The sequence below is a fragment of the Barbus barbus genome (genome assembly GCF_936440315.1).
Source record: "Barbus barbus genome assembly, chromosome: 5".
Taxonomy (NCBI): Eukaryota; Metazoa; Chordata; class Actinopteri; order Cypriniformes; family Cyprinidae; genus Barbus; species Barbus barbus.
This window is the reverse complement of record NC_136733.1, coordinates 25,454,011-25,467,685: the sequence shown is the minus strand read 5'-3', so window position 1 is coordinate 25,467,685 and position 13,675 is coordinate 25,454,011. Positions and strand designations below refer to the sequence as shown.

Here is a 13,675-nt window from a genome sequence, read left to right as displayed (position 1 = left end):
TCTTGAAAATAAACACAAGCATTCTCTATGTAGACTCTGACTACTACTGGCATAGAAAGCAATACTAGCCCATACGTAATTAGGCCTATGTGATGACAACACAGAGAAGAGAGATTGATTCAGTGAAAGTGAAAACCCTCCTGAGATCTCCCACTGGATGGTGCCACTCACAGAAAGGATTATTCACAATGACACATGGCTTTATTAAGAAATGACTTGGTTTTGTACATGATACAGGGTTTTACATGAATACACTTTTCTCAAGTGCTTTAAACATCTGCTAAATGCCAATAACTGCAAAAATGCATTAAGTTCAGGTGTATGAGGTTTATGCTTATGTTTTATCGAAGTATTCTTAATATTCACAGGCTCAAAAATGCATCTGTCACAATCGCTAATTAACTTTTTTCTGCCCAACATCAATTTCTGCTACTGAAAAAAATATTAAAATGCTTTGTCAATTAACCAAAAAATCTTCAAAAAAAAAAATTTCAGTTTTATCCAAAACACTTGAACATGAATCTAGCAACGTTGTATTATGTTCATTTTTGTATGCATCATCGCAGTTCAGAAATAAAAATTTTCAGTAAGGGGCGCTAAAGGTTAATGCTCTATTGAGTTCGAAAATAAATATACCACCTACACTAAACCTTACCCTAAATCTACCTGATGGTGTTAACAAATGCAAACACATTGAGTAGTAGTACTTATTTACTTTTATTGCCATGCCAGCATCTAAAGGCTATCTTCATGGCAAAAACTGGGTTGGAATAATACAAGACTTACATAAACACAAAATAAAAACCAAAACAATATAAAAACAATACAGCAGTTAAAAATCTAAGATTTCTTTCATTAACATATGATAACAAATCTAAAATATTTTCAGGTAAAATCTTACTAAACAATTCCCTGAATGACCGTACTTCATAAAAAAATTTTCTACTTGCATTAAAACCGAGGCAGTCCAACACATTTACTGAAACTGCCATGCCATCTTTGTTTGCTTTTACAAACCTCTGAGCTCTTTTATCATGACTTGTGTTTTCACAGGACACAAACTTGTGCGCTCTGCGTCACAAGTGCCATGTTCTACCAGGTGAGCTACCGAGCAAGTTTACCATGTCAGAAAAGCCACACATATTGTGCTATAATGCAATACAAACATCAAAATGTATCAGTTTAATAATCATGCACTATGGTAAAAGTGTTTTGAAGTCATAACATAGTACTGTGCAGTGTGCACAAATAAGTCTTTATCAATTGATCACTGATAATCTGTGCCTGCAATCAAATTTGTGTAAAGAAACAAAGGTTGTTTTCGTTTTTACTGCATTGGTCTAAGGCTGGGCAATATACCTAAATTTGATATCTAACATTTTTTCCAAATTTTGACGATGATATCTCTCAATATTTTTGCACTTGCTCTAGAATAATTAAAAAAAGTTTATTTATTCTGACACAATTAAAATAAATGGACCAAGTGACCACTTGCTTCTTTTTCTTAAATTAACACATGGAAATGTAACAATATGAAAAAGGAATGCAAAGTGACTACAGAAAGTGCATTCTGACAGCTTCTTTAGAGCAATTTAATTCACATACAGCATTTTACACAAAGCTTTCTGTTTCACAAGTTTTTAGTGTATCAACGGTTCCTTGGTTCAAGTGATACTCTGTGGTATGACACTATATTCCCACTGACACAAATTCTTTAGTGGGGAATGGGTTACTGGAATACATAAGCACTTCTTGGCTAGTTTGCAGGAGCGAAATTGCCTAATGGTGCCGTCTTTGGCAAATCAATCTTAATTTTCAACAATATTCAATATCCTGTAATTTTATATCAATTATTCAATTATCACAATAATCTAATATTCGATATATTGCCCAGCCCTACACTAACACCTTACAATAAGGTTCATTAGTTAACAACATTAGTAAACATGAACTAAGAATGAAAAATACTTCTACAGCATTTATTAATCTTAATGTTAATTTCAGCATTTACTAATGCATTAATATCACAAGTTGTGTTTGTTAACATTAGTTAATGCACTGTGAACTAACATGAACAAACAATGAACAACTGTATTTTTAACTAACATTAATAAATAGTGTAATAAATGTATTGTTCATTATTTGTTCATGTTAGTTAATACATTAACTAATGTTAATAAATTACACCTTATTGTACAGTGTTACCGAAATTACTTTTACAGGGTCCTCATAGTGCAATAAAGTAATAAGTATCCATTTCTGAAGTCAAATGTATGGATTTTTAGGGAATAGACCACCAATTACCCAAATCCAAAATGACAAGGTAATTACAGCTATTGCCTCTGGTATCTCCTGCCCTGGTTGGCTTGATTCTGGGATAAAAATTAAAGAACAGCATTATAAATTGCTGACAAACGGGGTCACTCATTACTGTGTATATGGAATGAAGAATGCATGGACCTCAGTGAAAACAAACAACCTCTACATGCGGATGACCCAATACAGGAGAACGAAACACTCCAGGCAGGTCTCAGAAGTGCATCTACAGTCATTTTTCAACTGCCTGTCACATTAAGAGAATCCTTCCCTTATGGTTTGCATAGGTCATGGGCAAGTAGTACTGCCACAACATAACTGTAAAGTGATGAGTGCGATGAAATTAGGGCTCAACATGTTGCTACAGCATAAATGTACTGCTGATATACAGTTCAAATATGTGACTAGTAGCCCCACAAACAACAACAAAAAAAAGCCAAAAGTTGGGCAGATAATACTAAAGCAGAATATAAGCTTCTCTGCATCACCTGCATAAAATATTATTCTATTGGGCACATTAACTATTCAAATATTCCTCACATTACCACCTGCCTCTTATATAATCTATTAATTATATATATGGTTTACTTGGTACACAATGATAAACACAAACTTAAATATACACATTTTAAGCAAATATTGCTTAAATATGGCACTTCCTCATCCACTCCCTGAATTAATAGTTTACGCCCTTTTGATATAGTATACCAAATGACCCAAAGTTTATTTCCAGCGGTCTACCAGTATCCACATCTACTGCAACAACATTTGTTTGAATTAGAGCTTGTCACAATTTAGCACTCATAGTAATTATGCAAATTCAGTTATACCAAGATGATGAAACTCAAACATAATTTGTGTTGATCTTGGCCATGATGGATTATTCATGAGAAACTACTGCATCTCTGGGATTATGGGCTTGTCTGTTCTTTTCACTGCTTTAATGATCTTATACCTACTTTCTTAACATCTAACAAAAGTGATCTTCATGCGAATATTCATCTTTGAATGGTTTGCTGTATCAAATATCAGGGCTATCTGGCATATCAGACACTAGAGCTACCCTGTTTTCTGTTAAGAAAATACAAAAACACAAAAATGACAAAGAAAGGGTGCACAAAAACGAGGTCATGTCTTTTTACATAGAAACATTGATCCTTCAGTGAAAGATGTTGAGTGCAGGTTGCAGCTCTACAAACAGGAAATGTGCTACTTCCTCTATAACGAAAGGTGCAATGATTTTTCATAGAGAGCCTGCCAGCTCATTTCCTGCTCATAACGCAAAGCACCTCCTCTAAGAAACCAGTTCCAACAGAAGATGACAAGGAACTCCCCATTTGTAATTCAGAACACCTAAATGGATGAAATTTTTGCTGTGGCAAATGACTGCACATGGAAATAAACATTCAATCTAGTGCAGTGTTACAAAACAAATGAAAGAGCAAATTTTAGAATTGCCAAATACATGTACATGCATTAAGAGTTTGTGTTTGGTGTTGTAATTACTATTAAGACATGAAAACAAATCAATAATATGATACAACGAACCACTTTTAACCAACAGTAATTGAAACTCAAAGACAATTATTTAAAAGCAACTATTGGGGAGACAAGATCCACCATTCTGCTTCCATAAATCTTTCCAGGACCTTCTTATCAGTACTGGTACTGCTTCAGTGAGCTTAAAGTGCTTTCCTGGACAACTAATTTTTAATAAAATTAGAAATAAAATAAAATATTTAAAAATAAAATAATTTTCAAATAAAATTTGCATGACTATAGGGAGCAAATTTTATATTGAGGGCTCGTTTTAACCAAGGTCTAGTAGCTTTGCAGGTATTACTCATCTAAATGGCCTTGAGCTAAAATTTCAGTTTGGCATCACATCTGACTTCGTTGTGAAATGAAGTTGCAAGTCCCATTTTGCCAAAGAAAAAGCTGTCTGTCTCTCAATTAAATCTGGTGGAGAAGTTTTAAATATGTTGACAGAGTTAGGGTTTGTATAGTAAACAGGTCAATAGATTGAAAAGACTGCCCTTTGAAGAATTAGAGCAATGGTGTTCTTCTCATGTTTCCTTTGACCAGACAATATTGTGCATTAGACACAAGACTTGAGTAAAACGAGACATGCCCACTTGACGTCAAGCTTTCACAGACCCAAATCCACTCCTAACTGAAAGTACCATGAACTTCCGCTAACAGAACGTAGTGTAGAGACAAACATTCATTCAGTAAACAAACCGTCAGCTTTTCTTGTACCGTCTTGTATTGTCAAGACCAGCAAGTAAATGACATTCTACAACAAATAAACCAAAAATATTTCAACTTGACATCAAAGCTCATCTATCAAATATTCACAGCTTTCAAGCAAATCATTACACAAATATGCCCCAAAAGTGTGACCCCAGGAGAGTGACATGTAAATAAAACAACCACGCTTGAACACACTGGCATTCATGATCAACAGAAAAATGAGTATATAGACTTTAATTTCCATCAGCTGGATTCAAATGCACAGGGTTAAAAACAGCATTGTGAGCGAGAGAAACAAAGAAAGAAAAGTACATGACTTGATCTTCTCCAAAAGACAGTCTCTTAGTGCTCTGGGTTGTTTACTAGCATACAGTAATGAGTTTATTCATTTTTATGTGAGGAACACAGCAGCTAAAAATGGCTGCCTATTCATCACTGTAAAAGTGATTAGTCAATGTCTAATATGTCAATGACAGAGTACGAGGTAATTAATTATATGTAAATACAATCTATTGTTAATCACAGTGCAGCTACGAGACTGCGTATGCTTAAGGTGGTACATATTTATCAATGCACAGGAATTCATAATCACTGCTGACCACAACAGAAGTGAGCAATGACAATGAAGATGAGATTATTGTCCTCATTGATGGGGTATAATGTAAAGAGCGAACACACATGAACCTCAATCCAATTACAGCCTTTCGCATCAAAACACCAATTACACCGTCATTGTTTTATAGGTTTGTCATTGTTTGCTCATCCTCATGCTGTTCTAACTCTATAACTTTCTTCAGTGGAGCGCAAATTAGATGTTTCACTTGAGAAAGCTTCACTCTCCTTTCACTTTCATTCCATCTTTTTCCAAAAATAAAAGCGAAAGGATAGAGTCATTCTGCCTGGCAGCATCTTTTGTTTTCCACAGAAGCAAGAAAGGTTTTTTGAATAACATGAGGCTAATAAAAAGATGATGAAATGTTCATTTTTGTGAACCAAACACTTACAAATATAGTTAATAACTCGAAACATAAACACAGCAGGAGTGTGGGTGTACAGCAGTTGTTTACATTCAGAGCATAGCTGGCTCTATGATATTTACCTTTTAGGTCCTTTTGAGTAGGTGAAGGTGAACGTGGAGTCGGAGAATCGAAAGTCTGAAACAAACAGACAATCAAACTTGGGGGTTTTGAACAATATAGCACACTGGACCACACAAAAAAGTCCCTTTCAACAAGTGTAGTCTCCATGGCAACATCAACAGGGAATGTCCACCAACAATGAATATGGGAGAATTAAACTGATAGCTAATAAATGTGTGAAGCTCAACAACAGTAAGGCGTGGGCTAATTGAAAAATCATTCACATCACAAAACAACACCTGAGAGGAATGTTAATGCCTTTATTAGGATGATAAGAGCAGAATATGTGGGAGTAATAATAAAGGCAGTTTACGTTTTGCTAGGCCCTCGGATGCAGTTGATTACTGCATAATTTATAATGTCCAGGAAAGATTAAATATCGTACGCTGGAGCACATTTTTAATTGACAGTTGAACTCATGTAGCCACAGGCTATGCAAATCTGCAATAGTTTTTTTCTCCATGACAAAAGTGCCATCATTATCATTGCTCCAGAGAACAAACTGAACATATAGGTTAGGCATTTCTCTCAGCTGACAGAACTGGATGAAAATGTTTTTGTCAGTTATCTGTAGGCTAACTATTAGGCCTATTGTGTTTAATAAATGTAGAGCTCTCGTATCAGTTTTGCTTATACTGTCATCGACACCTGGCAGTATAGAGGACCCATATACAGTATTTGTAATATTTTTGTTTTTGTTTACAAACTGTTGTTACGATGGTTACATCAACCTGTGTATTGTGATAGCCCTGCAGATTCTGTGTGCTGGCAAAGAGAAACCAGCTACTACTCTGACAGTCACAAAAGCTGCATTTTCCATGTTTAGATCATTTTGCAATGGCTGAATCACAGAAAGACATTCACAGAGAACAGAGGCGTATTATGAGGAGATTGATGTCTGCCAGCGATTATTACAAACTCTTGGCAGGTAGAGTGAGGTGGCGGCGGTTCCCAGGAGACTGTGGCCACCATCTGGACTGGAAAGAGATGCAAACAATTCCCCCTTCACAAAGCCCCTGTGTGCTGCTCTTGCATTAATATGCAAAAAAAAAAAAATAAGTGACTGAAAAATTATAATGCGGTAAATGTTCCAACCAGTCTGATTTAGTGGCATAAATATAACCAGCATTTTGTCTGTGTAAATGCTTCCTTAGGTTGATGAAAAGGATGAGCTGCTCTCCACAAAAATTACATTTCCATTACATTCTCTTTATCATCCATTATTAGAGGATGCTAACTATGTCCAAACTTGCAGCAACAATCTACAGTAAATCTCTATCTATTCAAATAAATGCTGTTCTTCTGAACTGTTTTTGAACTGAACTTCATCATAGAATCCCGAAAGAAGTATCAGCTTCCACAGAAATATCACTGTTTTCAACTGATAATAATCAGAAATGTTTTACTTCAGCACCAAATTTGCATATTACAATGATTTCTGAAGGATCCTGCGACACTGATCACAGAAATAAATTCAATTTTAAAATATATTAAACTAGAAAACATTTTAAATTGTAATAACATTTCACAATATTACTGTTTTTACTGTATTTTTTTAAAATGCTTTGCTTTTTAAGTTGAAAAAGCTTAAATTGCCCAAACATTTGAACAGTAGTGTAAATGTAATCATTTTATTATAATTAAATATATTTTGAATATTATAAGGAATTGCATGACACAAATGCTAAATTCAAGTCAGGTATGAAAAAAAATATTTTTACAGGCAAAACAATTATTTGTGATATTTGCAGTGTATCAAACCTTTACAAAAACATCCCTCAAACTTTTATGTATTTATACTCAAAATGAGCATTTGCATTGACTGCTTGGGCCGTTGATGTGTTTAGCACCAAACACCACTTCAGTCCATTGTGCCTCTCATTAAGAACATGTAGTATTCATTAATATGGATATAAGAAATGAACAAACAATAACACAGTTACCAAGGTGCATGAGTAAAATGAATAGCACATTTAAAAAATATCTGATGTCTTTATTCACAAGGGCAGAACAAAAAGTCAGATACACAAAAGAAATATTCATGATAGCTTTTTTCATATATGCTATAGTTAATACACTTGTGCTTAATACTCAGCAAAATTAAATTACAATAAAATCAGTGGGAGCCTCAATATTTACCCAAAGACAGTTCAAGTAAAATATAACAACATCACTGCTATATTTTTATCAGGGAGACAACTCTACTGAAAATCTCAGATGGTAAACATAACAATATTCACATAACAATATTTAAGATAAAATAAGTCAATACCAAAACCCCCCAAAAATTGCAATCATCAAAAGGAACTATAAAAATACCGGTAAATTACTATGATAACAGGAAAAAAAATCATAAAGGTCATAAACCAGTTCAAAACAAAAGCTCATTTTATGATTCACATAGAGTTTGATATCTATGTTGATCTACTGTAATCCATTCGATTAAGCAGAGTGAACACACTCTTTAGTGGTCTGCATCGTCACCATATAATCATAGCTTTACGTACAAACCAATTTTCACAATATTGTCATTAAATTATATTATACAAGTGAAGCATTTATTACCATATCATTTAGAATTCTTACGATTAGGCTTAAATGTCTTCAAAAAGTCATAAAGCACAAAGTCTGTGAGATACAAAGTTCAAAGACATACTAAAAATACCTCGAGCCCGCATATGCGAGTCTACCACAAATCTGCAGAAGCATCGGTTTGTAAAAATCAATGTGCAACAAATTCCTCATCATAGAGATCCTGTAACAAAAATATAAAAAGAATGCAAAGTCTATGTACAATGAGAGTCCACCACAGTTTGGCATCTCACAAACGTGCAGCACGTGCAGATAGACCAGACGTCATACTGAAGTCCTGGGTTTTCTGATGACTAATTGGACGGGACCCTCAGAGACTGTTTTAATAATGTTCCAGGCATCGTAGTGAACAAGACCCTGCAAAGACCTGCCATTGATGGCTAGAAGTTCATCTCCAGCATCAATGACCCGGGACTGTTCAGCGGCTCCTCCTGAGTGGTGACGAAGAACGCATAATCACAAAACTTTACATTCTTATTGTGCTCGAAGATGAGCTATGCTTTCTCTTGATACACAAGTTACACACTAGTCTCCCCCTAGTGGACATTTTCAAATGTTCGAGTAGAGCACTCACCACGGAAAACGCGTTTGATGTAAAGAGGTCGATCTCCATGGGCAGATGCTTTGCCTCCGTCTAGACTGAACCCTAAACCGGCTGTAGTCTTCTGTAACTCCACACTTAAAGCCCCGTCTGGCCCCACTTCCACACCTACAACACATCAAGAAGCCAATTAGGAACAGAAAAACATTGTAAAAATCCAAGCTAATAAGTTAGACTGATAGCAGGTAAATCTTTTGCCACGAGAGTGACAATGACTCCAGATACTCACTTGTTTTATGTTCTCTGATGCTGTCTCTATGGCCCGGAGTTGGACAAATTCCAGTCTGAAGGGGAAGTTCTTGTCTAGGTGATGTTGGCTCAGTGTTCTTGCCCTTCTGGATGATCACCAATGACTGCTTTGGCAGTCTGGTCTGATGAAGGCAGGACAGCGCCTCTGCGTTTGTGATACCACTCAAGCTGGTGCCATTTATTGACAAAACTCTGTCTCCTCTGTGAATGGTACCTTCCACACCTGCCACCCCTCGAGTGAACACTCGATGGACCTATGACAAAGAAATATAGCTTAAACTTAGTTTTAGAACGTAACAATTTAATCTTATTTGACTATATGAAGAGTTTATTTGCAAAAACAAATCATCAAAAATCATGTTTTTTATTGTGTTTTATTGTATGAGTTAGCTGTATTTTTTTCTTTGTTATTTGTACTTAATCAAAATAACCCAACTGCAGTTTGACTGAGATTAACTGGAATGCACAATGAAAAAACATGATTTTTGAAAATGGTTAAAAACAGAGATACCTGTTTTTGCAAATTAACTCTTCATTTGTTACTACTGGTTCTTTTGAAAACCACAAAGGAGAGATAATGTATAATTATAAATGCTACTGAAAATAGCTACTGGTTTTATTTATTATTTATTTTATTTAAAAAAGCAAAGGGTTTCAGTTTTGCTTGAACAAAAGCGCTTACAGTAATAGATTTCTGCTCCAGATCTACTCCTCCGGCGATGCTGAAACCCAGTCCAGATCCTTGCACTTTGGTTAAGATCACAAAGTAAATGTCATCTTTAACCTAAATAAAAAGATTTGTGCAAGACTGGTTAACGTTTTTGAAATAAAATAAAAATTATATATACATATATACATATACATATATATACACATATACATATACATATATATATATATATGTATAGGGTCCATAAAAGCAATGACTGTTCTGTTAGGAAAACAGACTGATAAAAATAACAAAAAAGTCACAGTTCAAAAACTGTGAGCTTTATAATATTAATAAGCCAAAACAAAAGCATTTCTGTAACTGCTATCTAAAGGCATATCTTCCCCATTCTTTAAAAAGAAACATCAGAAAAAATGCCAGATCATCTTTATATTTACAATATTAGCTTTCTAAATAGACTTTAAAACAATATGATATGTAAACAAATAATTTTGAATACCATTTTTGGAACATGAAAAATACTGCGAAGCCCAAGACATGATAAATTACCTCTGAAAGAGTGCTTGTTTCCTGTATGAGACTTGTCACATTAAATTTGGTTGCGAGGGAACACAGAACATCTTGCACTTTATTTTGGTCCAAAGGAGAAGATTCAAGATCTTTCAAACTGTTGGATAAAAACAACACCAATATCAGTTGTAATACTTTTTTTCCCCTAGTCAGCAATGTTAACAACTAATGGTTGCTAAATAAACTGGAAGTTTCATCAGTGATCAGTAACATCGACACACAACACAACACTGAAATAAAAATATAATATAATATGTGCTGATATGTGACCCTAAAGCACCATTAAAATATAAAAAACATAAAACTTAAAAAATGTAAATGCTAAAATAAAAAAGGCAAACTCAATCAACTAGTCTGCTGTTGTAGGACTAGTAAACTTTTGTCATCTTTTGTTCATTGCACATTATAAACTGGTCTTCCCTCACCTTATAGACCAGCATGAGAGCCCTGTGATCTGGCTTCCATGTTGGTCCCCACTGCTGGTTGAACCAAGAACCCCAGCATCAACACTGCTCACCCTGGTCACCACGGTGCACTGCTGGTTGTGTGATGCTGAGTCTATGGACCTGCAAGGGTGGATTTCCAGCTCTGTCTTAAAGATCACATTTTCAGGGTCACTGGTGAAATCCTCAGTACACAGCTTGTCCAGTTCAGGCATGCTCAGTGCCTTTATCTCTCTCAGTTTGGAGCGTGACAGGCCTCCATGTGCGCGGGCATTGCGGGAGCGCAGTACTGGTGGTGTGTGTACAGCAGGCTGGTTCACAGAGGCCTCATTTCTGACCTTCTCCTTCATAACAGCTTCTGTGGTTTGGTTTTGAGTAGTTGATTCAGAGATGGTGACAACTGAAGTGGCAGAGCTCAAATTATCTACACAAGAGCTGAAACTCCTCCTCAAAGAACGGCTGTCACTGGATTGACTGCTAACAGATCCAGCATACCCAGATAACCTCCGGTTCAGAGGTGGCTTTGAGTTATTAGCATAAAAAGGTATGTCTATACACTTTATGACAGATCGATCAAAGCCGGCTAGATTCTCAAAGGACTGGATTCTTTGACGAACTGAGAAGGGGTTTGGGTCAAGTGACCCACTAATGTCTGTAGAGCAGCTCCTGCGGTCTAGTCCCCTCAGGTACAGTTTGGATATGCTTGTTTTGAGACTAGAAGCAGCATCTTTATTATTTGAGTTCCTGAGGAGATTTTGTTCCTGGTCATTGCAAGAAGTTTCATTTGTTTTATTAGTACCGTTGTGGTGCGAACAAATAGAAGAAGAATTGGTTGATTCTAATGGGACAGTGTGTCTTCCAAGAGAGCAGTCTGAATTCGATTCCTCCCATTGGACTTGATCAACCAACATCGAGGCCAAGCTTAAATGACTTGCATTCCCAACTTCCTTGCGTGTCAGCACAGGTGTAGACGATGAAGAGGATGAGAGTCGTACCTCAATGAAAGTTCTTTGAGTGTTGACGACAGTGACCTCTGATTTTGAGACTTGCTCCTTTAGGTCCGAGACTTGTTCCTTCTTGGAAGGCTTGAGTTCTTCTTTGGTGGTGTTGATGGAATTTGTCTTTAAGACACTGGACACAGTTGGTTGGTCAGTTTTACAAGAAGTAACCCTGATCTTCTCAGATGTTCTGGTGGATTTAGGGCTACCAGTTGGTGTGGTTCTTTTGGAGAGAAGTTTAGGAGACTGACTTGGGGAGCTGAGAGCTTTTTTCTGTCCTGGACTTTCCACCCTTGGCGTTCTAGAGACAGACTGTTCTTGGTCTTTGGATTTACTCTTAATATTAAGACCCTTAAGTTTAGAAGAGGTATTTGACTTTTTATCATCAACTTTGAGTCTACTTCTCAGCAGGGGCGAGATAGGGGTGTCATTGGGGGATTTAGTTCCCAAAGATTTGACACAATAAGAGGTGGATTTACTTTGGGAAAGTGATGATTTCAAGTCAAGTAAAGGTTGAACTTTCTCTCTCTCCTTGTCTTTTGGAGCAATTATAGAGGAGGGCTGCCCACTAGTTTTGCCATTTAATGCCTTGGGCTGTGACACAGTTGACCCCAGTGGCACTTGCCCAGTATTGAGTTTCTGTACTGACAGAGATGCATCTGAGAGCAACTTAGTTGTCCTCTCTGGACTTCTTGGGGTGACGTGACTAATGCCCGGAGTAACAACAGGGTAAGGGACACTTGTTGGTGTCTGACAGACTTGAACAGATTTTGAAAAGGTTTCACATTTTTCATCAGTGTTGCAGTTTGATGGTGCCCTCTGAGATGCACACATTGCCTCATGCTGTGTGGGAGTGTGTCCACTCGCCCCATTTAGGAGATCATCACCTGAAACTTGAGGGCAAAGTGGATCTGGTAACTTAGAGACAGAATGATTCTCTTGCGAATCCTTGTCTTGCATTGTGAGTGACAGAGGGTTGTGGAGATCCAGACTAGCAAGTATGCCGCCACTAGCAAGACTGTCAACAGTCTGGCAATTGGTCATGCTTTTTCTATCTGGCAGAGAGCCGACCTCTGATTGGCTGAATGCAGGCTGACTGACAGTGCTGTAACAGAGCTCAACCTCTTCCTCATCTAAGTCAGTGTCCTGAGGATCCTCACAGTGACCTTGAGACAACTCTACTTTGACAGCACTGTCTGCAGAGTCACTCTCAGAGTCACCATCTTCCACCAGACTGTACGTACTTGGTTTCTCTCCATGTCCTTTCTCTAGAGGGACAATGTCCTCTCCGAGATTACAAAAGTTCCTTGAGTAACTATTTAAAAACGTCTTTCCTACAGGAAATTGGCAAGCGCTGTTCCCCACATCTAGGGCAGAGAAATCCAGAAGATTATGTTGCGATTGCACTGCAGTCCCTCTGTCGTCTACTTGACTGCACTCTTCTGTTTTTGCACTTGCATCTGTGGAATCCAAGAAACTTCTGTCTTTTTCTTTGATTTCTGCTGAGTTCAGTTCAGTTATGACATCATCTATATTAGTGATGGGAATGCTGTTGCTGTGAATTGCTAATGCCTGTTTCGCATTTGTTTCTGATGACAGGCTTTCTTGGGTTGCAACAATAGTTTTGTCCATATGATTCCTTTCTTCTGGAGGTCTAGGTGTCTCCATTTTAGATGAGCCCTCACAGCCAGAAGACATAATCAGGCTAGAAAGTCGATCTACAGCTGCAAATAATGTACAAAATACACTATGGTTACACATTATATCATATTCAATTAAGCAACACGATTAATCACATCAGTTTGCACTTCAAATCAATAATAGGCAGTTAAAACGTGTCAAAC

At 36.8% G+C, this 13,675-nt stretch overlaps 2 protein-coding genes across 2 annotated transcripts in view; both read right to left on the bottom strand.

Annotated features, from left to right (window-relative positions):
* The window catches only part of LOC306869474 (protein mono-ADP-ribosyltransferase PARP8-like), a gene marked incomplete at its 5' end in the record, with an annotated part of 30,936 nt that extends 24,007 nt beyond the window's left edge, over window positions 1-6,929 (bottom strand). The window contains 2 exons of the mRNA XM_079416246.1: window positions 5,669-5,772; window positions 6,912-6,929. Coding sequence (XP_079272372.1) covers window positions 5,669-5,772; window positions 6,912-6,929 — 122 coding nt within the window. The remainder of the gene's footprint in view (window positions 1-5,668; window positions 5,773-6,911) is intronic.
* Window positions 6,930-7,957: 1,028 nt separating this feature from the next.
* Window positions 7,958-13,675, bottom strand: part of LOC306869419 (PDZ domain-containing protein 2-like) — a 48,751-nt gene continuing 43,033 nt past the window's right edge. The window contains exons 19-24 of the mRNA XM_079416189.1: window positions 10,816-13,555; window positions 10,370-10,487; window positions 9,833-9,934; window positions 9,131-9,404; window positions 8,875-9,009; window positions 7,958-8,731 (exon numbers count right to left, since the gene is read on the bottom strand). Coding sequence (XP_079272315.1) covers window positions 8,565-8,731; window positions 8,875-9,009; window positions 9,131-9,404; window positions 9,833-9,934; window positions 10,370-10,487; window positions 10,816-13,555 — 3,536 coding nt within the window. The 3' untranslated portion in view covers window positions 7,958-8,564. The remainder of the gene's footprint in view (window positions 8,732-8,874; window positions 9,010-9,130; window positions 9,405-9,832; window positions 9,935-10,369; window positions 10,488-10,815; window positions 13,556-13,675) is intronic.